The sequence below is a fragment of the Mytilus edulis genome, chromosome 2 (genome assembly GCF_963676685.1).
Source record: "Mytilus edulis chromosome 2, xbMytEdul2.2, whole genome shotgun sequence".
Taxonomy (NCBI): domain Eukaryota; kingdom Metazoa; phylum Mollusca; class Bivalvia; order Mytilida; family Mytilidae; genus Mytilus; species Mytilus edulis.
The window spans coordinates 49,094,271-49,114,582 of NC_092345.1; the positions used below are offsets into that span (position 1 = coordinate 49,094,271).

A 20,312-nucleotide genomic window follows, 5' to 3' on the forward strand; every position below is an offset into this window, starting at 1 on the left:
TTCCTTAAAAAAATATTTTGACATAGCTATAAGTTAGTGAGAGTAATTATGTAAATATTATATTTATAAAGTGAGTAGTTCAGATAGTAACAATAAAGCTAATCTTCCCCCAAGTCCTCTTGATCACCTATAGTTAATTTAACTACAAGTAGCACTAATTGATTTTTGAAAACATACATACTAATAGAGACATGGGCATTATGTGAATTAGACGGCAAGCCAACACACAAAACCTACAATAGAGAATGAACATCAGTTTGACAGGATATTCACTTTGAATTGAGTGGATAGGCAAGAGTTATTAATTTTATGTAAACAGTTTTAATTCTAGCAATTTTATAGTTTCACACTCTAGTATTTTAAATTATTACGCTATTTAAAGTACAAACAAGTGAAGTCTCTATTCACCAACGTTCTTGAATTCAACCTTTTAAATGTATTTTGTTTTATGATTATACCACTCGTTTCTATGAATGAAAAGTAAATAAGAAAAGTGAGTTGTAAAAAGACTGCCGTTGTATAATAGACAACTTATTAAAGTCATACTATTTTATTGTTAGAGCAATGCCCTGAGAACAATAGGTACCAGTCCCTTATTTCCAAGTTTGCTTAAGATTTTATTTCTTGTGGGAAAAAGTTTTTTTTTAACCAATGAAAACATAAAAGAAGCTAGGAAGCATTTTGATGTTTTTTGTGCATCTGAAATTTCATAGAAATTCAGAAAATAGAGTTGAAAGGAATGACTACTGTTCAAATTGTAGATTAAAGATTGGGTAAATTTTTTTAATTTTTTTTTTTATATATAGTAAGTATAGTAACAAATGCATGTTAAAAGTTTAAAGTTAAGTTGATCATGTATCATATATATATATATTTATATTTAAAAGTGAACATATCCTTGTTAATGGTAAATATTTAGTTGTTACCCCTACTACACTCTGCTGTCCACAAAACATTCAAGTTTACATTTAATTACTTAACGTTTTATTTTGACAGGTTTATATAGTCGGGCCTAGGTGAACGGAAATAAGGTAAGAATTTAAATTACTCTGGGGAAGAGCCATTGAAGTCTATGCAGGTAAGTACATATAAAAGTTAAATCATTGGTAATAATTATTATTCAATTTCGAAATATTCAGCATTTTTTATCACTTTTTATGGTGACGATATCCTTTGATTTAAACTGTGCATCAGTAAAAGACAAACATAATGTACCAGTATATGCTTACTTGAATTTGAAAACATACATGGATATGGGATTTAAAAAGCTAAAATGTATTAAAAAATCAGAAAAAAAAGTACCTTGGAAACAATATATTGAAAATTTGATAATCTTGCAACATCTATTTGAACATAATTCTATTTTGGGAAGTACATGGAATATTGAATTAAGAATGAACAATATCTTTCAAAAGATGAAAAAAGTAATATACACACTTTAACGAAGGAGTTTTAGGATGTTTGCAATCATTAATTTTATACTTTGTATAAAATTAAAAATATCTTTATTTTGTATACATATATGATTTGGAAATTTGTTGAATGTATATAAATTCAGCTATTACCAAATTATGTCAATAAATAAAATTCATAGCAAATGAGACAACTCTTCACAAGAGACCAAATGACATAGAAATTAATATATGTAACAGAAGGGCCCTCAACAATGAGCATAGCCCATACCGCATAGTCAGCTAAATGCATTAAATGATACCATATAGTCCTGTACATCAAGAAATCTGATTTTTTTCAGTGGTGTTCAATTAAAATATTTTAGTTGAAATTACTTATTCACAGACCTACTGTAGAATTTTTTCTACACCCGTTTACGTGACGTATTATGGTATGCCATTGTCTGTCCATCTGTCCGTCCGTCCGCCGTACCGTCCGTCATCCACATGTCGTACAATAACTCTAAAACGCTTAATCCATTTTGTATGAAACTTTAGTGGATTGAATATATCTATTGACGTGAGCTCTCTTTCTATTTTTATAAATTTTAGATTTTAGGTTTTCGAGTTTTAGGGTTTTATTCATAAAAAAGGGGGGATTTTCAAGTTTTCGTACAATAAGTCAAAAATGCTTTGAGCTGTTCTCATGAAACTTTGTAGAATTGTTTATATTTATTGACTTAAGTTTCCTTTCGATATTTAAAAATTCAGATTTCAGATTCTACGTTTCCAAGTTATGAGATTTTATTCTTAAAAAAGGGGAGATTTCCCAGTTTTCGGACAATAAGTCAAAAGTGCTTTGAGCAGATTTCATGAAACTTTGGTGACTAGTTTATATATATAAAAATAACCTTTCTTTAGTTTTTTTTTATAAATAAATTTCTGATATAACATTGAGGAGTAATGGAACTTTATTCGTTGAAAAAGCGATGGGCATATCATGCCCTCATGGCGCAGCTCTTTATTTGGTTATTTGTGTCAATATGGTGCTGTCCAATTGATATGACTCTTTTAGATCTCCTTTTATGCATCCTGTAATTCATATAAAAAAATCTCAGGAATAACAGATGTGTATGCCATAGGGAAAGGGGGCATTCAGTTTTATCCTTGTAGGTCTGTATGTCCATCTGTCCGTACATCCTAAAATTGGTTTCCATTCTCTAACTTAGTTTGCCTCAACCAAATGCTGTGAAACTTATACACAATACTTATTTACACAAAACACAGATCACTTTTGAATTTTTGTGTCACTTTTTCGTTCTGATCGAGTTATGCTCCTTTACAAACAGAAAAAAGTTCTCTTAAGTTTATCTCAACCAAATGTTATGAAACTTATACACAATGCTTATAACCATACCACAAAACACAGATCAAGTTTGAATTTTGGTGGCGTTACATTTACCATTCTGAAGTTTTGCCCCTTTACAAATGGAAAAATTGCTGGTTTTGTAACTTATGTTAATGTTGTAATGCAAATCTTGAGTTGTTTACATAAAAAAAGTTGAATATGTGATCAAGATGTTGAAATAAATGTAAGAAGATGTGGTATGAGTGTCAATGAGACAACTCTCTATCCAAGTCACAATTTGTAAAAATAAACCATTATAGGTTAAAGTCAACCTCCAACACGGAGCTTTGGCTCACACCAAACAGCAAGCTATAAAGGGCCCCTAAAAAGTGTAAAACCATCAAACAGGAAGCTATAAAGGGCCCCTAAAAAGTGTAAAACCATCAAACAGGAAAACTTATGGTCTAATAAAAGCCTTTAAAAGCTGTCAAAGTTATCCCTCTGTTATAATTTTTACAAGGTTTATTTTTGAGGGGACAAAAAGGATGTTAAGTCATATGTGTTAACTAACCCTGCAAAAAGTCCCTGAAGCAATGCAAGACTTAAATTGGTGTGCTATTTCCTGTGTAAGTGTCATCAACAATTGTTAAAACTTATAAAATAGAAAAAAGAAGATGTGGTATTATTGCCAATGAGACAACTGTCCACAAGAGGTCAAAATGACACAGAAATTAGGTTACAAAAGACTTAGACACATATTTGTGTTTAAAGTTTATTATGTAAAGAAGAGCTGTTTTGAATTGAAACCAAAATGACATAGGTAGAACTAAATGTTAGAAAATGGCTGAAGTAGAACCAAGTCCAGAAAGGTAAAAGTCATTCTTTGAGCAAGCTATTGTGCTGGAGGAATGTTTAAATTTCAATACCAAACAATAAGCTCTTGGTCAAATTAGGATCGAACTGACCAGTTGCAAGGAAATGAGTTACTGCCTGAATAATTATAAATTGAGAAAAACATGGAAATTATTAAAAATTTCAAGCACAAGAAATTATGCAAATTCCAAAATTAAAAATAATTCCAAGTTAAAATAAATAGCCTGTTCTAATCAAAAGGCAAGCTTAAAAGCTCAAACACATCAAACAGATGTATTACTGTAAGCCAAAAAAGTGTCCCATGAAATTGTGTCTTCTTGAACTATATTTCACAGTTCATCTGTGAAATTTCGTTCACGGAACAGAATATCACATGAAACTATGAAATATTGTCTCCCTTAGTGAAAAATTGTCCCTTGTACTTGGACATAATTTCATGGATGTTTTTTTTAAATATGTCACAAGGGACAATTTATCACAGTGTAGCTATTTTTTTTCCTGTCCCTAAAGAAGGGAAATAATTTAGCAATCATTGAAATGTTTTAATCAATTAGTTAAATCATAATTGAAATTTAAATCAAGACAACACAGATGTAAACAAAAATGGAAAGTGGTGAATATGAACAGCTATATGACTTTTTGTGTGATGGTTAATACTCTCCAGAGTTTAATAATAATGAAAGAAGATCATTTAGAAGGAAGGCCAAGCAATTTGAAAACAATGAAATTAAAAACAATGAAATGTTTTATATATATGTTGACAAAAAAACACAGGAGAAAACATTAAAACTTGTTATTCATAAGGACAAACTGAAACAGGTGTTGTACCTATGCCATAATGAGAGTGGATCTGGTTAAAATTGACAATCCAAAGATGTTAAAAAAAAACATATCAAAATATTGCTAAAAATGCATTAGAGAAGGTGATAATTTATTTTTTTCCTTAATGTCACAGATGACCGCCATTATTATTCATACATAATTTAATTTTGGAAATAACGAGTCTTCTGATTGGCTGACGTTATTTTGTTATCAGCCCATAGACATAATTTAGTCATGTGACCGTGACGTCGTCAACGTTTTTCATTGTTTTCTACGGTTTAAAATGGAATTTAGAATTAAATTATAAGAAATGACTGTAATATTATTTCTGTCTATTCGAAATAACATAAAAAATGTGGTACACACTGTTAAATAACACGCTATGCGGGTTATTCAGTGTGCACTAAAAAAAAATTGTTATTTCTTCATAGACAGAAATAATATTACAGTCATTCCTTAAATATCTTATTATCAATTAGTCTTAAGGCTATTTCCATTGTTTGGCATTCTTAGAAATATTTTTAATTATACAATAGTTGATTGGGATAAAACTAAACCATATGAACTAAACACTTATCACTTTTCTTCTAAAAAGGAAACAAATTGTACAAAGAATTGTTAAAAAGGTAATATAGGAAATAGTGAAAAAAATCTATTTTTAGGTATACATGTATAGGTAAGAAAATGATAATCCCTTTCTTCATGAATAAGTACATGTACTTGCGTTAGCACTTTGCTATGTTCTAAGTTCAAGGTAACACTTTACTTGTTTGTCACTTTAATCCCAGGTGGATAATACCAAACAATAGATACATATTCTTAAAAATTAACACTTTGTTATATACAATAACATGTTGTCAATTTTCTTTTTGAACAGGTGAAGACTCCATTATAGTTTATTTAACCAGAGAAATCTTTCAGCACTTTCTATGTTTTGGATATTATAAAGTTATAATGAAACACTTTGATTTTACTGTTTTACAATTCGGTGTGTGAAAATAAAAGACGTATATTATATAAGAAGAAAGTGATCACCAAACTTCGGCTATGTCTAAAGAATGGGATGTGGTCGGAGCAAGTTTCACTCTCATGATGAACAGGAAAAACACAGTAAAACTAACAGGATAGACAAAGGTAGTCTTTTTAACACATAATTCATGTTTTTTGCTGTCCTTTATATACATAATTAGTGATTGTTGCTGTATTTTTTACACATATCTGCAAAATCAAATTTATGTAGGTAAACTGTTTTGTATTAGTATATTTGCCATCATCAATTGGCTATTTTACTGTTACAGATTGTGTTTATCTGCAATATTTTAATGGAGATTGATGAAAGCAAGCATTTTAATTATTTGATATCGTTACCACAGTAAAGAATATCCTTACCTAGACACACTATTCTGATGTACTGGTAGAGTCACCAATTTTTACCCTCACTCTCAAATGTTCAACATACTTAATAGTATCATAGATAGATTATTCTTAGGAGTTTTCTAGAGAAACTAGGGATTGAAGTTTAAATTTGTTATGTTAGCCAATATAAATTGTTCTTTACAAGAAACAAAAAAAAATTAGGGGCCATTGGCGAGTGGACCCTTGCTTATAAATTTCAAACTCTGGAAACACTTTCTTAACCAGCCTGTTGGCTTAAACAAAAATGTTTTAACTTTATTTCTTCTGATTTTTTGAAGCAGGTGTGAGTGCAACATGATAATAGTAAGTCCAGTCCAAGCTTTTGACAGAAAACTATGCAGAAAAAAGGGGGGGGGGGGCATTTTTTGCTATGCCTAAATGTCAATTATTTTGTAATCTTAATGAAATTGATTTATCTCTAGATCAATAGATACTACAATTACTCTGTGTCATGGTGAATCATTTTAACACTAGCATGACCAGCAAGAAGTATTTCAAACTGAAACTTTTTATGTATACCTTTCCACATTAAATAAATACTGTGTTGAAAATAGTTTAACATAGTTACTAGCCACAGCAGTATGAAATTTTCTAATGTAATAATTACTATGCTTAAATGACCTATCAACTGAACATTTATCGAGTACATTTCCTCATTGAAATAATGATTTAAACATAATGAACTTATTATGTTTTAAGTTAAAGGAGCACACCAAATATAAAAAAGAAGATGTGGTATGATTGCCATTGAAACAACTCTTCACAAGAGACCAAATGACACAAAAATCAACAGCTTTAGGTCACTGTGTAAAGCAAAATATTTTCCTATGAAATATTGTACACCGAGACAATATTCATGACTATGTTTCATAAAATATTGTCCTTATCTATGAAAAAATGTCCCGAGAAGGACAAATTTTCTTTGGGAAATTTAGTCTGTATGTATACAATATTTCACAGATGAATACTATGAAATGTTGTCGGACTTGTCCTGTTAAAGGGAGGTAATATTTTGTTGTATTGAGACAATATTTCAGAGACAGATTCATGAGATTGTCATGAAATTTTGTCTAATGAAGGGGAGGTTATCAACATAAATCATGTTGGATGATGATATCCTTAAAGTGTTTTATTTGATTGATAATAACAAATAAATACAAATTAATAAGTAGATACAGGTATAGACAGAAAACTATTTTTGCTCATCATAGATGGAAGGGAATACAAAGCACTTTTCGAATATCTCAGTCATTAAGATGTTCCTGAAGGATAAGTTCTGAAATTCAGAAAAGACTATACTAATAAAATTGAGAATGGAAATGGGGAATGTGCCAAAGAGACAACAACCCGACCATAATATATGACCTAAATATATCAGAAGAAATGCTAGTTCATTTTGTTTACAAAATAATTAATTTTATTCAAAATGTTTTTGTTTAAAAAAAAACTTGTAGTTCATGAAAGATGAACTTGAAAGAGTAACATATACTTGCTTTCCAAAATAATTTCAGTAAACATGGTTAAATGAATTTAAAATGTGCATGCTGCATGCCTGTGTAATGTTTTTGATTTTGTAATAATTTGATTGAGAAATGTTTCACAGACAGTTTTTTACAGGAACATATTGTCCTCATTGGAATATTGTACATTGGACAACATTTTATATTAAATGGACACTGTTTCATAGTGAAATATTGTCCTGAACAGAATTTCATAGTGAAATATTGTCCTAAAAGGGATGACAAAATTTCATGGACAGACACTATTTCATAATGAAACATTGTCCAAGACAGTATTTCATTATGAAATAGTGTCTGCGGACAATATTTTATAAGCAATTGTGTCCTATGGACAATATTTCATATGGGGACAATATTTTATGTTACATCTGTACACCCTTTAACAATGAGCAAATTCCATATGACATAGTCCACTTTAAAAGGCCCTGAAATCACTACAGATCTGGACTTCTGTGTACCATATGTATTTTTTTACTGTATTCAAAGTTAATTTTAGTCAAAGGTCCGATCAAATTCATCAGTCAATAAATTTTCGAATAAAAAAATTGATTATTTGGATTGGTTCTAAATTTCCAATATCGAATGAATTGTTGGCATGCTTTTCACACATATTTAAATAATGGTCATTATGAACCCACTATATTTATTTGAACGAGGAAAGTTGACTTTCAATATAAGTTCAACTATCATGTCATGCATGTGAGAATTTATGGATTTTCATTACAATTGGTTAAATTATGGAAAAATCTTGAGAAAACTTAGGCTTCAATAGAAAATTATGTCAGAGATGGCACTAGTGTTACACAGAGGTTCATATTTTGGCTGGGGAAACATTTTCCAATAAATCTGAGGTCACTCATATATTAAAAGTATTTTCTTTTAAAAGCAGATATCCTTACATAAAATGTACCATAATTCCTGCTCTCTGGACATATTATTTTTAGGATAATTCAAATAAGATGGAGAAGACATTATTAAGATATAAGTTAAGGCAATTACATATTGACCTGGATTGTTTTTACCATCATCTGAAATCCTAGAATTTGTAGGAGATTTCTGTGGATCTTAATGAATTCAGTTGATTAAATTGTTGTTATAAAATCTACAAGTCTAGTGATGATTAATCCTTGTAAATAAGTCCCACCAGAGCAATAATTCTAGGAAATTTATTGATCATAGTGATACTGATACTTGATATTTTTAAAAACTGCACTAAAGATGTTGGTTTCTGTAAAAACAATGTAAGAACGTACTAACCTATGATCTATTCTTAGTATCTTATGTCAATAAGGAAGATTAGAATTAGTGTATTTTCAAAGTTCATCGCACTAGAACCAGATAGATGAGTGCAACAGCAGGCTATGTTAAAAAACAAAGTTCAAACATAATTTTGGCCAATACATTATTTTGTTCCAAAAAAAAATTGCCCTTTAACTTAAAGAATAGTTATTGGTGGCCTTTGTCAGTTTTCTGTTCTTCGTCCGTTTGTCGTCTCTTTGACACCTTCCCATTTCCATTCTCAATTTCATTTACAGATTTTCTTGTGCTTATACTATAAGTTAGGTAAAACAGGTAAATAAAAAATAAGGAGATGTGGTATGATTGCCAATGATACATAGTCTAGTGACATAACCTCAAAATTTCCCTATTTTCCATCAGAGCAAAAAAAATTTAGTTTGTGAGATATTTTCTACATGATTTTTTATAGTACACATATTGGAATGAACAAAATAACCCAAATGCAAGATTAGTGGACACTGTTTAATCATGATTTGAGACAGTTTTAATAAACTTGATATCTCATCAGTAAAATAGTTTTATGCTTTTTGTGTTTCAAGATATGACGATTTCTTTTACAGATAAAAATTCCAATAATCCGACCGACGCAGAATTGGAAAATGCCAAATCACGTACCAGAAGATGTACACCAGCTGTAAACACAAATGGTGGTCTACAGCAACCCAACTTTAATATTCCTACACAGGATAAAGCATATGTATGTTATCATTGACATTCTTTATATCATAGAGAACAAAAGCTGTATTTAAATTACATGATTTATACTTTCACTAGCACACAGGAGGTCTTTGCACATTGAGAAAGAGTTTAATTTATTACAGGTATTCTACAAGCTTTGCCATTTCAGACCACCAATTATGAATGGACTGAACTCATTTTTATACGCCCGTCAAAATTTTGACGGGATGTATTATGGTATACAAATGTCCTGTGTCCGTCCATCTATCCGGCTTAAACATGTCGCACCATAACTTTAGAACAACTTATCCAAATTTCATGAAACTTAATATAGTTGTTTCGTATGATGGTCAAATGATCTGTATACTTTTTGGTGAAAATAAAATTGAAACTTTTTGAGTTACGGCACTTTGTAACTAAAACAGGGGAGTGTTTTTTTCACATCGTATCTCAAAAATGATTTTTGATTATTTCTTAAAACTTTACACACTTCTTGGTTATATTAATCTTGATATCTGTATACTTTTTGGTGATGATTCAAAATTTCATTTTTGAGTAATTGAGTATTTTGTAAAAAGGGGGCGGTTTTTTTTTACATGTCGCACTGTATCTCAAAAATTATTTATGGTTATTGCTTAAAACTTTACACACTTCTTTGTTATATCAATCTTAAGATCTGTATACTTTTTGGTGATGATTCAAAATTTCATTTTTGAGTAATTGAGTATTTTGTAAAAAAGGGGGCGGGTTTTTTTTACATGTCGCACTGTATCTCAAAAATTATTTATGGTTATTGCTTAAAACTTTACACACTTCTTTGTTATATCAATCTTAAGATCTGTATACTTTTTGGTGATGATTCAAAATTTTATTTTCGAGTTATTGAGTATTTTGTTAAAAAGGAGGAGGGTTTTTTACATGTCGCACCGTATCTCAAAAAAAATTTATGATTATTACTTAAAACTTTACACACTTCTTTGCTACATTAATTTAAAGATCTGTATACTTTTTGGTTTTGATTCAAAATTTTATTTTAGTGATATTCAGTTTTTTGTAAAAAAAAAAAAAAAAGAGGGGGGTTCACATGTCCCGCCGTATCTCAAAAACAATATATGGTTATTGCTTAAAACTTTCTCAGAAACTATATATGATTATTGCATTAAACTTCCACACCAGACGTCGGGCGTATCATGCGCTCATGGCGCAGCTGTTTATTAGTTTCAATATCAATCTTGCCATTTAAACTGTGCAACTAATGAAAAATTTCATCTTATTAAAAAAAGATTGGGTTATTAGAAGACAGGAAAAATTAAGCACCATATCAAAATTAATTGATGAATCACATGTACACAAATTAACTACAAAGCATTATGAAGTACTATTCATGTTAACCTCCATCACACGAAATGTGTATTTGAAAGTGAAAAATTGACAAAAAAAACTATATCAGTATCAAAGCAACTAAGTTTTTTTATTGACTGAGTTTAATCCTAAAAAGATGTCTTTATGAAACATTCTCATGCTTGGATTAAAAAAAAATGAATTCTGTTTTTGGATTTTGAATGGATTTTTTTATAACATTTGAACAAGCTAGACAAGTTTGTTTTATGGTTTATCATGTTTATAGAAACTGTTGAAATAATTCTATTATCAACATTTGCACTTAAAACTGTTGAATCAATGCTAATATACATTTAGTAAGAGTGGATTGGTTGGTTTAAATGTTTCATTTTTTTTGTTCATGTAACTTGATGTCTTGAACGAAATTGAAGGAGACGGCGTTGCAAACAACACTGATGTAAAACCAAGTACATCATCGGGAAAACTTGTGTCGTTCTAACATTTTCTAAAAATGATTTCATTACCCTTAATATTATTACCAGCTGATTACTATCTGAATGTCATCTGGATATTTCTGTTTTGTTTCATGGACTTGTCATTTGTCAGTTGAATTCATCAGGATTATAACCTCTTATAGGATTTGCCTATTATCTTGAAAGCTGTTTAAGATAAATAAAGTGTTTAAAAGCAAATATGCTCCAGTCAGGCTTCAGTGATTCCCTATATAAGCAACCAAATTTTTTCTCAAAAAGGGGGGCCCGGGCCCCCTGCCCCCTAAATCCGCCACTGTATATAGTAATTGTTTGTATCCTTTATAGGTACCGGTAAAGACCATTGAATATTTCAGGGTATGTTAGTATGCGTGGAATCCGAATGATTTATACAAATGTAAATTGTTTGATATACCTGATATCTGAAGTTAGAATCCTCCCAAATGCATCATGAGTTTCAGCCTGGTCTTTTTTTAAGAGATATTTTGATATTTGTTTGACTGACATGTGAAAACAGTTTTGAGAGAGGCTTTCTATATATGTGGCTGTACTGTTGCATGATGGTCCTTCTGGTTTTAAGCTGTACAAAAATATATTTTATGTTGAGTGTATTGCATTTTTTCGATTGATTTGAACATGCAATTTTATTTTTACCAATGGAATAGTGAAACAGGCGATAATGATTGAGCAATCTAAGCGATGAAATGAATGGCATGCTTGGCTGTAGCCTAGAGTGAATTTATTTTTTAAAAAAGTGTTTTAACTTTGACAGGCATGTCACCCACCCTTGAAATAAATCTGTTTATCAGAATATCAAAAATAGTACTTGTTGACTTACGAACTTACAATTTAAACACCAAATGAAAGAAAGTATTTAAAGTAATAATCATTACCAGCTGTCAATACAAAAATATGGGAGATGTGGTCAATGAGACAATTATCCAGCAGAGTTCAAATGATATCGATATAAGCAATTAAAGTCATATAAATAGCCTTCAACAATGAGAGAAACCAATTATGTCTCCAAAAATTATGCCTTTTGTGAAACAATTCACTTTTTTTTAATAAACATGTCTAGACTTTTTACCCGTTTATTCCTTAATTTGAATTATTTTTGAAGGTGGCACTGCTTAATTTGAATTATTGTAACAGTGAAAAGAAATTTGCTTGATATTTGTAATTGTATAAATAAACCAATTTTTCAAGACGTTTCGGCCATTGGCCTTCTTCAGTTCTTTATTTTCCCTCTCAACTACATGGCTGACATTTCTTTTTTCCAAAAAAAGTTAGTTAGTTGAGAGGAAAAATAAAGAACTGAAAAAGGCCAAGCATCTTGAAAAATTGGTTTATTTATACAATTATAAAAAGTTTGTTCCCTATTGGAATTTTGAAAACAATGATATTTGTAGACAACTCATATTCTTTGCAATATACACATATTTAGCAGTCTTCAGTTATTGTTCATTTTAACAAATGAAAAACTCATTAATATCTATTTTTACCTCTTGGATTATTGATTATAGTAGTTGGTGACATTTTATATATTAAGTTTATGATGATATTTGTTGATAAGTGTGACTTTGATTATCCTAAACATACAATTCACACTGGGAAGGTTTGACACTATAGAATAATTAAAAAGTATTTTGATTCAAGAACAACCATGAGGTACTAATTGGCTAACCACCTTTCACAAAAATAATGAATTAAAAAGCAGTCTTAGCCAATTAGGAATGCTAATCAGGTGACAGCAATAATCTATAGGTCAACTATGTTTTATGAATGGCAGATCATTTTCATTGTTCATTGGAAGAATTTTACTAAAAGCAATATGTCAACTATATTTGGTGATTTGGTGAATGGAACAATGTCTGTTTGGCATGGTTCATGTGACCTTGACCACATCTTTATGAACTTTTTTAACACCAGTTGAACAATACAGATACAGGTCTGTCTTCGCATTTTTCATCAATCATTTTGTTTATTCTGGACTCATTTTTGGTTTCTTTAAAGCTTAAGGTTGTAAGATTCATAACAAGTAATAATTTGTAATGTTAGTAAAGTCTTCAACTGTTCATTTATAAGTTGTTCAACCTTTTGTGAACCACAACATTGATATTTTTTATTAATGATTACCTTGATTAAGTGTCTATTTCTATTTTTAATTTCAGGAGAAGTTCTCAGCAAATAAACCATTTAGCAATAAGGGCATAGCCCCACAGGTTCTCAGGTAATAAATCAAAAGTCAAATAATTTTTGAGTCATATTTAACTAGTGACTACTTCTTGTGGAATTTTTGACTATTCTTTTTGTGTCTGTTTAAATAAAAATAAAGAGATGTGGTATGATTGTCAATGCCAAATCTGTAAGAATAAAAACAAGAAAGTTTAGGACTGACATCCCCTCAGAAATGTCTTAGTGCTACAATTTTATAATCTGAACTGTGATTCAATTTATTTATTCATGATTTTCCATATTGCATTTGTATTATACTATCAGAATGTTAAAAAATACAGGAGAGACATATATCTGTGTCAACAACAGTTTTATAACAAAGTGAGGTCATCAGGCTCTAGAGAGACTCTTGTTTGTAGTGTTTTGTTTACTCTTTTGTTTTTAATTGTTTTTCCTTACATCATTGTATTATCTGTCCTTTTTAGCTCACCTGTCCCGAAGGGACAAGTGAGCTTATGCCATCACTTGGCGTCCGTCTTCGTCCGTCGTCTGTCGTCGTCTGTCGTCGTCGTAAACTATTTCAAGAATCTTCTCCTCTGAAACTGCTGGGCCAAATACTTTCAAACTTTAACTGAATGTTCCTTAGGGTATCTTATTTATAAATTGTATCCGAAGTTTTGATCTATTAACAAACATGGTCGCCATTGCTAAAAATAGAACATAGGGGTCAAATGCAGTTTTTGGCTTATAACTCAAAAACCAAAGCATTAAGAGCAAATCTGACATGGGGTAAAATTGTTTACCAGGTCAAGATCTATCTGCCCTGAAATTTTCAGATGAATCAGACAACCCGTTGTTGGGTTGCTGCCCCTGAATTGGTAATTTAAAGGAAATTTTGCTGTTTTTGGTTATTATTTGAATATTATTATAGATAGAGATAAACTGTAAACAGGAATAATGTTCAGCAAAGTAAGATTTACAAATAAGTTAACATGACGGAAATGGTCAGTTGACCCCTTTAGGAGTTATTGTCCTTTATAGTCAATTCTTAACCCTTTTTTGTAAATCTTAGTAATCTTTTACAAAAATCTTCTCCTCTGAAACTACTGGGCCAAATACTTCCAAACTTTAATTGAATGTTCCTTAGGGTATCTAGTTTGTAAAATGTATCTGAAGTTATGATCTATCAACAAACATGGTCGCCATTGCTAAAAATAGAACATAGGGGTCAAATGCAGTTTTTGGCTTATAACTCAAAAACCAAAGCATTTAGAGCAAATCTGACATGGGTAATATTGTTTATCAGGTCAAGATCTATCTGCCCTGAAATTTTCAGATGAATCAGACAACCTGTTGTTGGGTTGCTGCCCCTGAATTGGTAATTTTAAGGAAATTTTGCTGTTTTTGGTTATTATCTTGAATATTATTATAGATAGAGATAAACTGTAAACAGGAATAATGTTCAGCAAAGTAAGATTTACAAATAAGTCAACATGACGGAAATGGTCAGTTGACCCCTTTAGGAGTTATTGCCCTTTATAGTCAATTTTTAACCATTTTTCGTAAATCTTAGTTATCTTTTACAAAAAACTTCTCCTCTGAAACTACTGGGCCAAATACTTCCAAACTTTAACTGAATGTTCCTTAAGGTATCTAGTTTGTAAATTGTATCCGAAGTTGTGATCTATCAACAAACATGGTCGCCATTGCTAAAAATAGAACATAGGGGTCAAATGCAGTTTTTGGCTTATAACTCAAAAACCAAAGCATTTAGAGCAAATCTGACATGGGATAATATTGTTTATCAGGTCAAGATCTATCTGCCCTGAAATTTTCAGATGAATTAGACAACCTGTTGTTGGGTTACTGCCCCTGAATTGGTAATTTTAAAGAAATTTTGCTGTTTTTGGTTATTATCTTGAATATTATTATAGATAGAGATAAACTGTAAACAGCAATAATGTTCAGCAAAGTAAGATTTACAAATACGTCAAAATGACGGAAATGGTCAGTTGACCCCTTTAGGAGTTATTGCCCTTTACAGTCAATTTTTAACCATTTTTCGTAAATCTTAGTAATCTTTTACAAAAATCTTCTTCTCTGAAACTACTGGGCCAAATACTTCCAAACTTTAACTGAATGTTCCTTAAGGTATCTAGTTTGTAAATTGTATCCGAAGTTATGATCTATCAACAAACATGGTCGCCATTGCTAAAAATAGAACATAGGGGTCATATGCAGTTTTTGGCTTATAACTCAAAAACCAAAGCATTTAGAGCAAATCTGACATGGGTAATATTGATTATCAGGTCAAGATCTATCTGCCCTGAAATTTTCAGATGAATCAGACAACCCGTTGTTGGGTTGCTGCCCCTGAATTGATAATTTTAAGGAAATTTTGCTGTTTTTGTTTATTATCTTGAATATAATTATAGATAGAAATAAACTGTAAACAGCAATAATGTTCAGCAAAGTAAGATCTTCAAGTAAGTCAATTTGACCAAAATTGTCAATTGACCCCTTAAGGAGTTATTGCCCTTTAAAGACTTTTTTCACAATTTGTTCATCATGTTGACTTACTTTAAAAAAACTTCTCCTTTGAAACTGCTGTATCAATTTCAGCCAAACTTAGGCTAAATGAGTTTCAGAGTATCTAGTATAAATTTTATATTTTATTTCCTTGTATGTCAAGAAACATAGCTCCTATGGCTAAAATAGAACATAGGAGAAATTTTTTTTTTTTTTGGCTTTTGAAGAAAATTGATAGGTCCTTTATTTTCTTATTTTTTTTTTAACTTTATGTTACTATGTTTTGTGTAGTTAAGAAAATTAAAATGTATTAAAAACAAGAATCTTGTTTCTTTGATAGGGTTACAAATAGTCAATTAGAATTCTTCAAAATGTTGGATGAAAAAATTGAGATGGTAAGTGGTTATGTTAATATAAAGTAAATTTTAAAAGATATATCTTTTTTAATATAACTTGTCATGCCAGTATGGTATCAATAGAAATACTGAAAAGCTGAAAATTCTTATTAATCCAAATTTGTGCAATATGTACTTTTCATTTTGCTACATATTAATCTAGGTCCTGCATTTATATACATTAACTAGAGACTATTAGTTGACTACTATTCATCTGTCAACGTATATATTTCCCCTAACAAAAGTTCCTATGGAAATTGTATAAACAATATCATGATATATTTTCCTGTACAAATATTCTATACCATTTATTCTGTAAGAAAACAGTATTGTTATATTTGTTCCAATGGAAATAATACTGCAGATTTTTTTTCCACATGAAACTTCTATTTCGTGACACATCAACTGTTGGATTTTATGAGCTGAGTGCAATACAAAAAAAATAGAGAAAATTAAAACTCATTATTCTAAATATGAATGATAGATGTAGAAATATATTAAGGAGACAGCAACCCAATGACACAAACAAATTAAAACATACCACTATAGGCCAACATGCTAGTCTTAAGTATTTGTTATGGGGTTCTAACTCATAAAAAAAAATGCAAGAGTAATAACTCCAAGCTCTGAAATTAAAAATGTGTGTATTGATTTGTTGTTTTATTATAACACTACCTTCATTTAATTTTTTTTTTAAACAAAGACATGAACGTGTCAACAAATTTCTTTGAATGTTGATTTCAATCTAGTGATTTTTTTTTTATAGTTTCTCGACAATTAGAAGTTGAACATATTCATATGGTAAATTCATCTGATAAAATTGAAAATGAAAATTGGGAATGTGTCAAAGAGACAACAACCCGACCATAGAAAAAACAACAGCAGAAGGTCACCAACAGGTCTTCAATGTAGCCAGAAATTCCCGCACCCGGAGGCGTCCTTCAGCTGGCCCCTAAACAAATATATACTAGTTCAGTGATAATGAACCCCATACTGAACTCCAAATTGTACACAAGAAACTAAAATTAAAATAATACAAGACTAACAAAGGCCAGAGGCTCCTGACTTGGGACAGGCGCAAAAATGCAGTGAGGTTAAACATGTTTATGAGATCTCAACCCTCCCCCTGTACCTCTAGCCAATGTAGAAAATTAAATGCATAACAATACGCACAATAAAATTCAGTTCAAGAGAAGTTTGAGTCTGATGTCAGAAGATGTAACCAAAGGAAATACACATATGTGCAAATTTGCAATGCTTATTACAAAATCGAAACAAGAATGTGTCCATAGTACACAGATGCCCCACTCATTCAATCATTTTCCAAGTACAGTGGACCCTGAAATTGGGATAAAAACTCTAATTTGGCATTAGAATTAAAAAGATCATATCATAGGGAGCATTTGTATTAAGTTTCAAGCATCAACTTCATCAAAAACTACCTCGACTATTTTTATGCCCCACCTACGATAGTAGAGGGGCATTATGTTTTCTGGTCTGTGCGTCCGTTCGTCCGTCCGTCCGTTCGTTCGTCCGTCCGTCCGTTCGTTCATCCGTCCGTCTGTCCCGCTTCAGGTTAAAGTTTTTGGTCAAGGTAGTTTTTGATGAAGCTGAAGTCCAATCAACTTCAAACTTACTATACATGTTCCTTATGATATGATCTTTCTAATTTTACAGCCAGATTAAACTTTTGACCCCAATTTCACTGTCCACTGAACATAGAAAATGAAAGTGTGAGTTTCAGGTTAAAGTTTTTGGTCAAGGTAGTTTCTGATGAAGCTGAAGTCCAATCAATTTGAAACTTAGTACACATGTTCCTTATGATATGATCTTTCTAATTTTACAGTCAAGTTAAATTGTTGACCCCAATTTCACGGTCCACTGAACATAGAAAATGAAAGTGTGAGTTTCAGGTTAAAGTTTTTGGTCAAGGTAGTTTTTGATGAAGTTGAAGTCCAATCAACTTGAAACTTAGTACACATGTTCCCTATGGTGTGATCTTTCTAATTTAATGCCAAATTAGATTTTTTACCCAATTTCACAGTCCATTGAACATGTAAAATAATAGTGTGAGTGGGGCATCCGTGTACTTTGGACACATTCTTGTTTTAACCTAAATTGGGACAGATGGAGGAGCAGTCACTTAAAAAACATAATGCCCTAGGTGGGGCCTAAAAATGTTAAAATAGTTTTATGAGCTTTAGCAGTGACAAAAAATAGCTAACACTTAAATATATGGTTTATTTTAATGATACAAAATTTTATTTTTAGGGTGGCCAATTTTCGTCCGACGAAGAAGAATCTATTATATACTACAAACAATCAACAGAACTTGTGAACTCATGATGACATAGTATGACATAGTTGTAACTATGTCATATCAATTTGATGCATAATATGTTGTTTTGTGAGTCAAAACATGTCGTTTATAACAAACTGTTATATGTTATATAAATAGTACTTGTAATATGTTAGAGATGGTATATGTAACAACATAGAAATGATATGTCATTGAACTGTTCTTCATATAGATTGTTATGTTTAGCATAATTGGCATATGACATATGTAGATGACATAGTGTCATATGTCAGAGTGTTCACATGGTGACTTTTACATGATAATAAGCAAGATACAAAAATGGTTATAAAAGGTCGTTTTTTATAATGAAAGATCTTTACACAATGGCATTGCAAAATCAGTTGATGGAGAATTATAGAAGTTTTGTTGGCTGTCAGCATGTAACATAGGGAAGAAAATTGTTGTTGCCTATTATGTCACAATATTTCTACAGTAACATAGTTCGGAGTAAAAGTGTTATTTCGTTATGTCTATACTCATATTGACAATAAGTTAACTGTGATAATGTAAAATTATAATACTATTAGCAAATCTGATTGTACTCAGTTTTCTAGGGTTAGTTTCGTTATGTTTTTTTTTTTAATATAATAAAAGTGATACTACCCCTCACATATGGTGCCAAATGCGTAATGACTTGACTAGGAAATAGACTGATTGTACTCTTACAATTTTGGACAGGTCTTGGCCTCTTGGGTCTTATTTGCAATATTTTGGAGTTGGGTTGAACCCTTTTGAAATTAAGAGGTCAAAAATCCAAGAGCTTAGATCCTGACAAAAATAAGACAAAAGACAAACAGACAGTTTTTCCAGTTGGAAAAAAAAATCTTTTGGGAAAAGTAATGTTAAAAACACATTAAATGTTGGTGTGCTTTTTGGGAAAATACTGTAAAAATAATACTCCAAATTGATTTATAAAGTTCAGAAGGAGTTGACTTGGAATGAGTGCCTCATTGAAACTTGTTTTAACATGTAGAATAAAAGGGTTTGAATAAAATGGCTGATTAAGTTTTAAAGTAATTTAGCAATAATTATCTTTCTAATTTTTTTGTGCTTTGTTTTTCATTTACAGAAAAATCTTATGCCACAAACTTACACATTGTATAAGTTGAAGTGTTTTTTTTATCCATTTTACACATTTTCTGAAAAAATTTCAAAATTAAACATGAGAACGTATTGAAATATTGTTGCCTTTATTATAAGATATTTAAAGAAAATCAAGTTGTAAAAACTTAAATATGATGATACTGATAATATTATACAAAAATGATATTAATTCTATGAGTATGATAGTATCTATGTAAGTTTATTACAATGAAAAAGTATGTAAATATATGTTTAAACATTGTCTGTACATGTTTTGTTGTTATTTATATGCATAATACTATAACACAGACGATATATACTATTACTTGTCAAAACAATTGGATATACAAATATGTATATTATACAATGTTTGCTCTTATTTCATATACTTGAATATGTGCAAGTTATGACGCACATAGATTGTTTTGTTATAATACGGTGCGAGTAGCAAGATTATTTATGCTCAGCAATAGATTGTTTTTTAGATTTTTTATATTGTGCAAATTTTGTCGTTATTTTTTATATCATGACATATCATAACAGTTTCTTTTCATTCCTTTCATTTCATAAGAATATGTTATAGTTTTGCATT

At 30.5% G+C, this 20,312-nt stretch overlaps 1 protein-coding gene across 11 annotated transcripts in view; it reads left to right on the forward strand.

Annotated features, from left to right (window-relative positions):
* LOC139512349 (uncharacterized) overlaps positions 1 to 19,425 on the forward strand; it is a 51,047-nt gene extending 31,622 nt beyond the window's left edge. For 6 of the 11 annotated variants that reach the window (XM_071299914.1, XM_071299915.1, XM_071299917.1 and 3 more), the window contains 7 exons: positions 997 to 1,031; positions 5,312 to 5,568; positions 9,230 to 9,366; positions 11,507 to 11,536; positions 13,351 to 13,409; positions 16,224 to 16,278; positions 18,550 to 19,425. In XM_071299914.1, the coding sequence (XP_071156015.1) occupies positions 5,493 to 5,568; positions 9,230 to 9,366; positions 11,507 to 11,536; positions 13,351 to 13,409; positions 16,224 to 16,278; positions 18,550 to 18,624 (432 nt within the window). In that variant the 5' untranslated portion in view covers positions 997 to 1,031; positions 5,312 to 5,492 and the 3' untranslated portion in view covers positions 18,625 to 19,425. Of the gene's footprint in view, positions 1 to 996; positions 1,032 to 1,053; positions 1,079 to 5,311; positions 5,569 to 9,229; positions 9,367 to 11,506; positions 11,537 to 13,350; positions 13,410 to 16,223; positions 16,279 to 18,549 lie in introns of those variants that run through there. The other 5 variants (XM_071299921.1, XM_071299922.1, XM_071299923.1 and 2 more) reach the window with 3 other exon arrangements.
* The last annotated feature ends 887 nt before the right edge of the window (positions 19,426 to 20,312 follow it).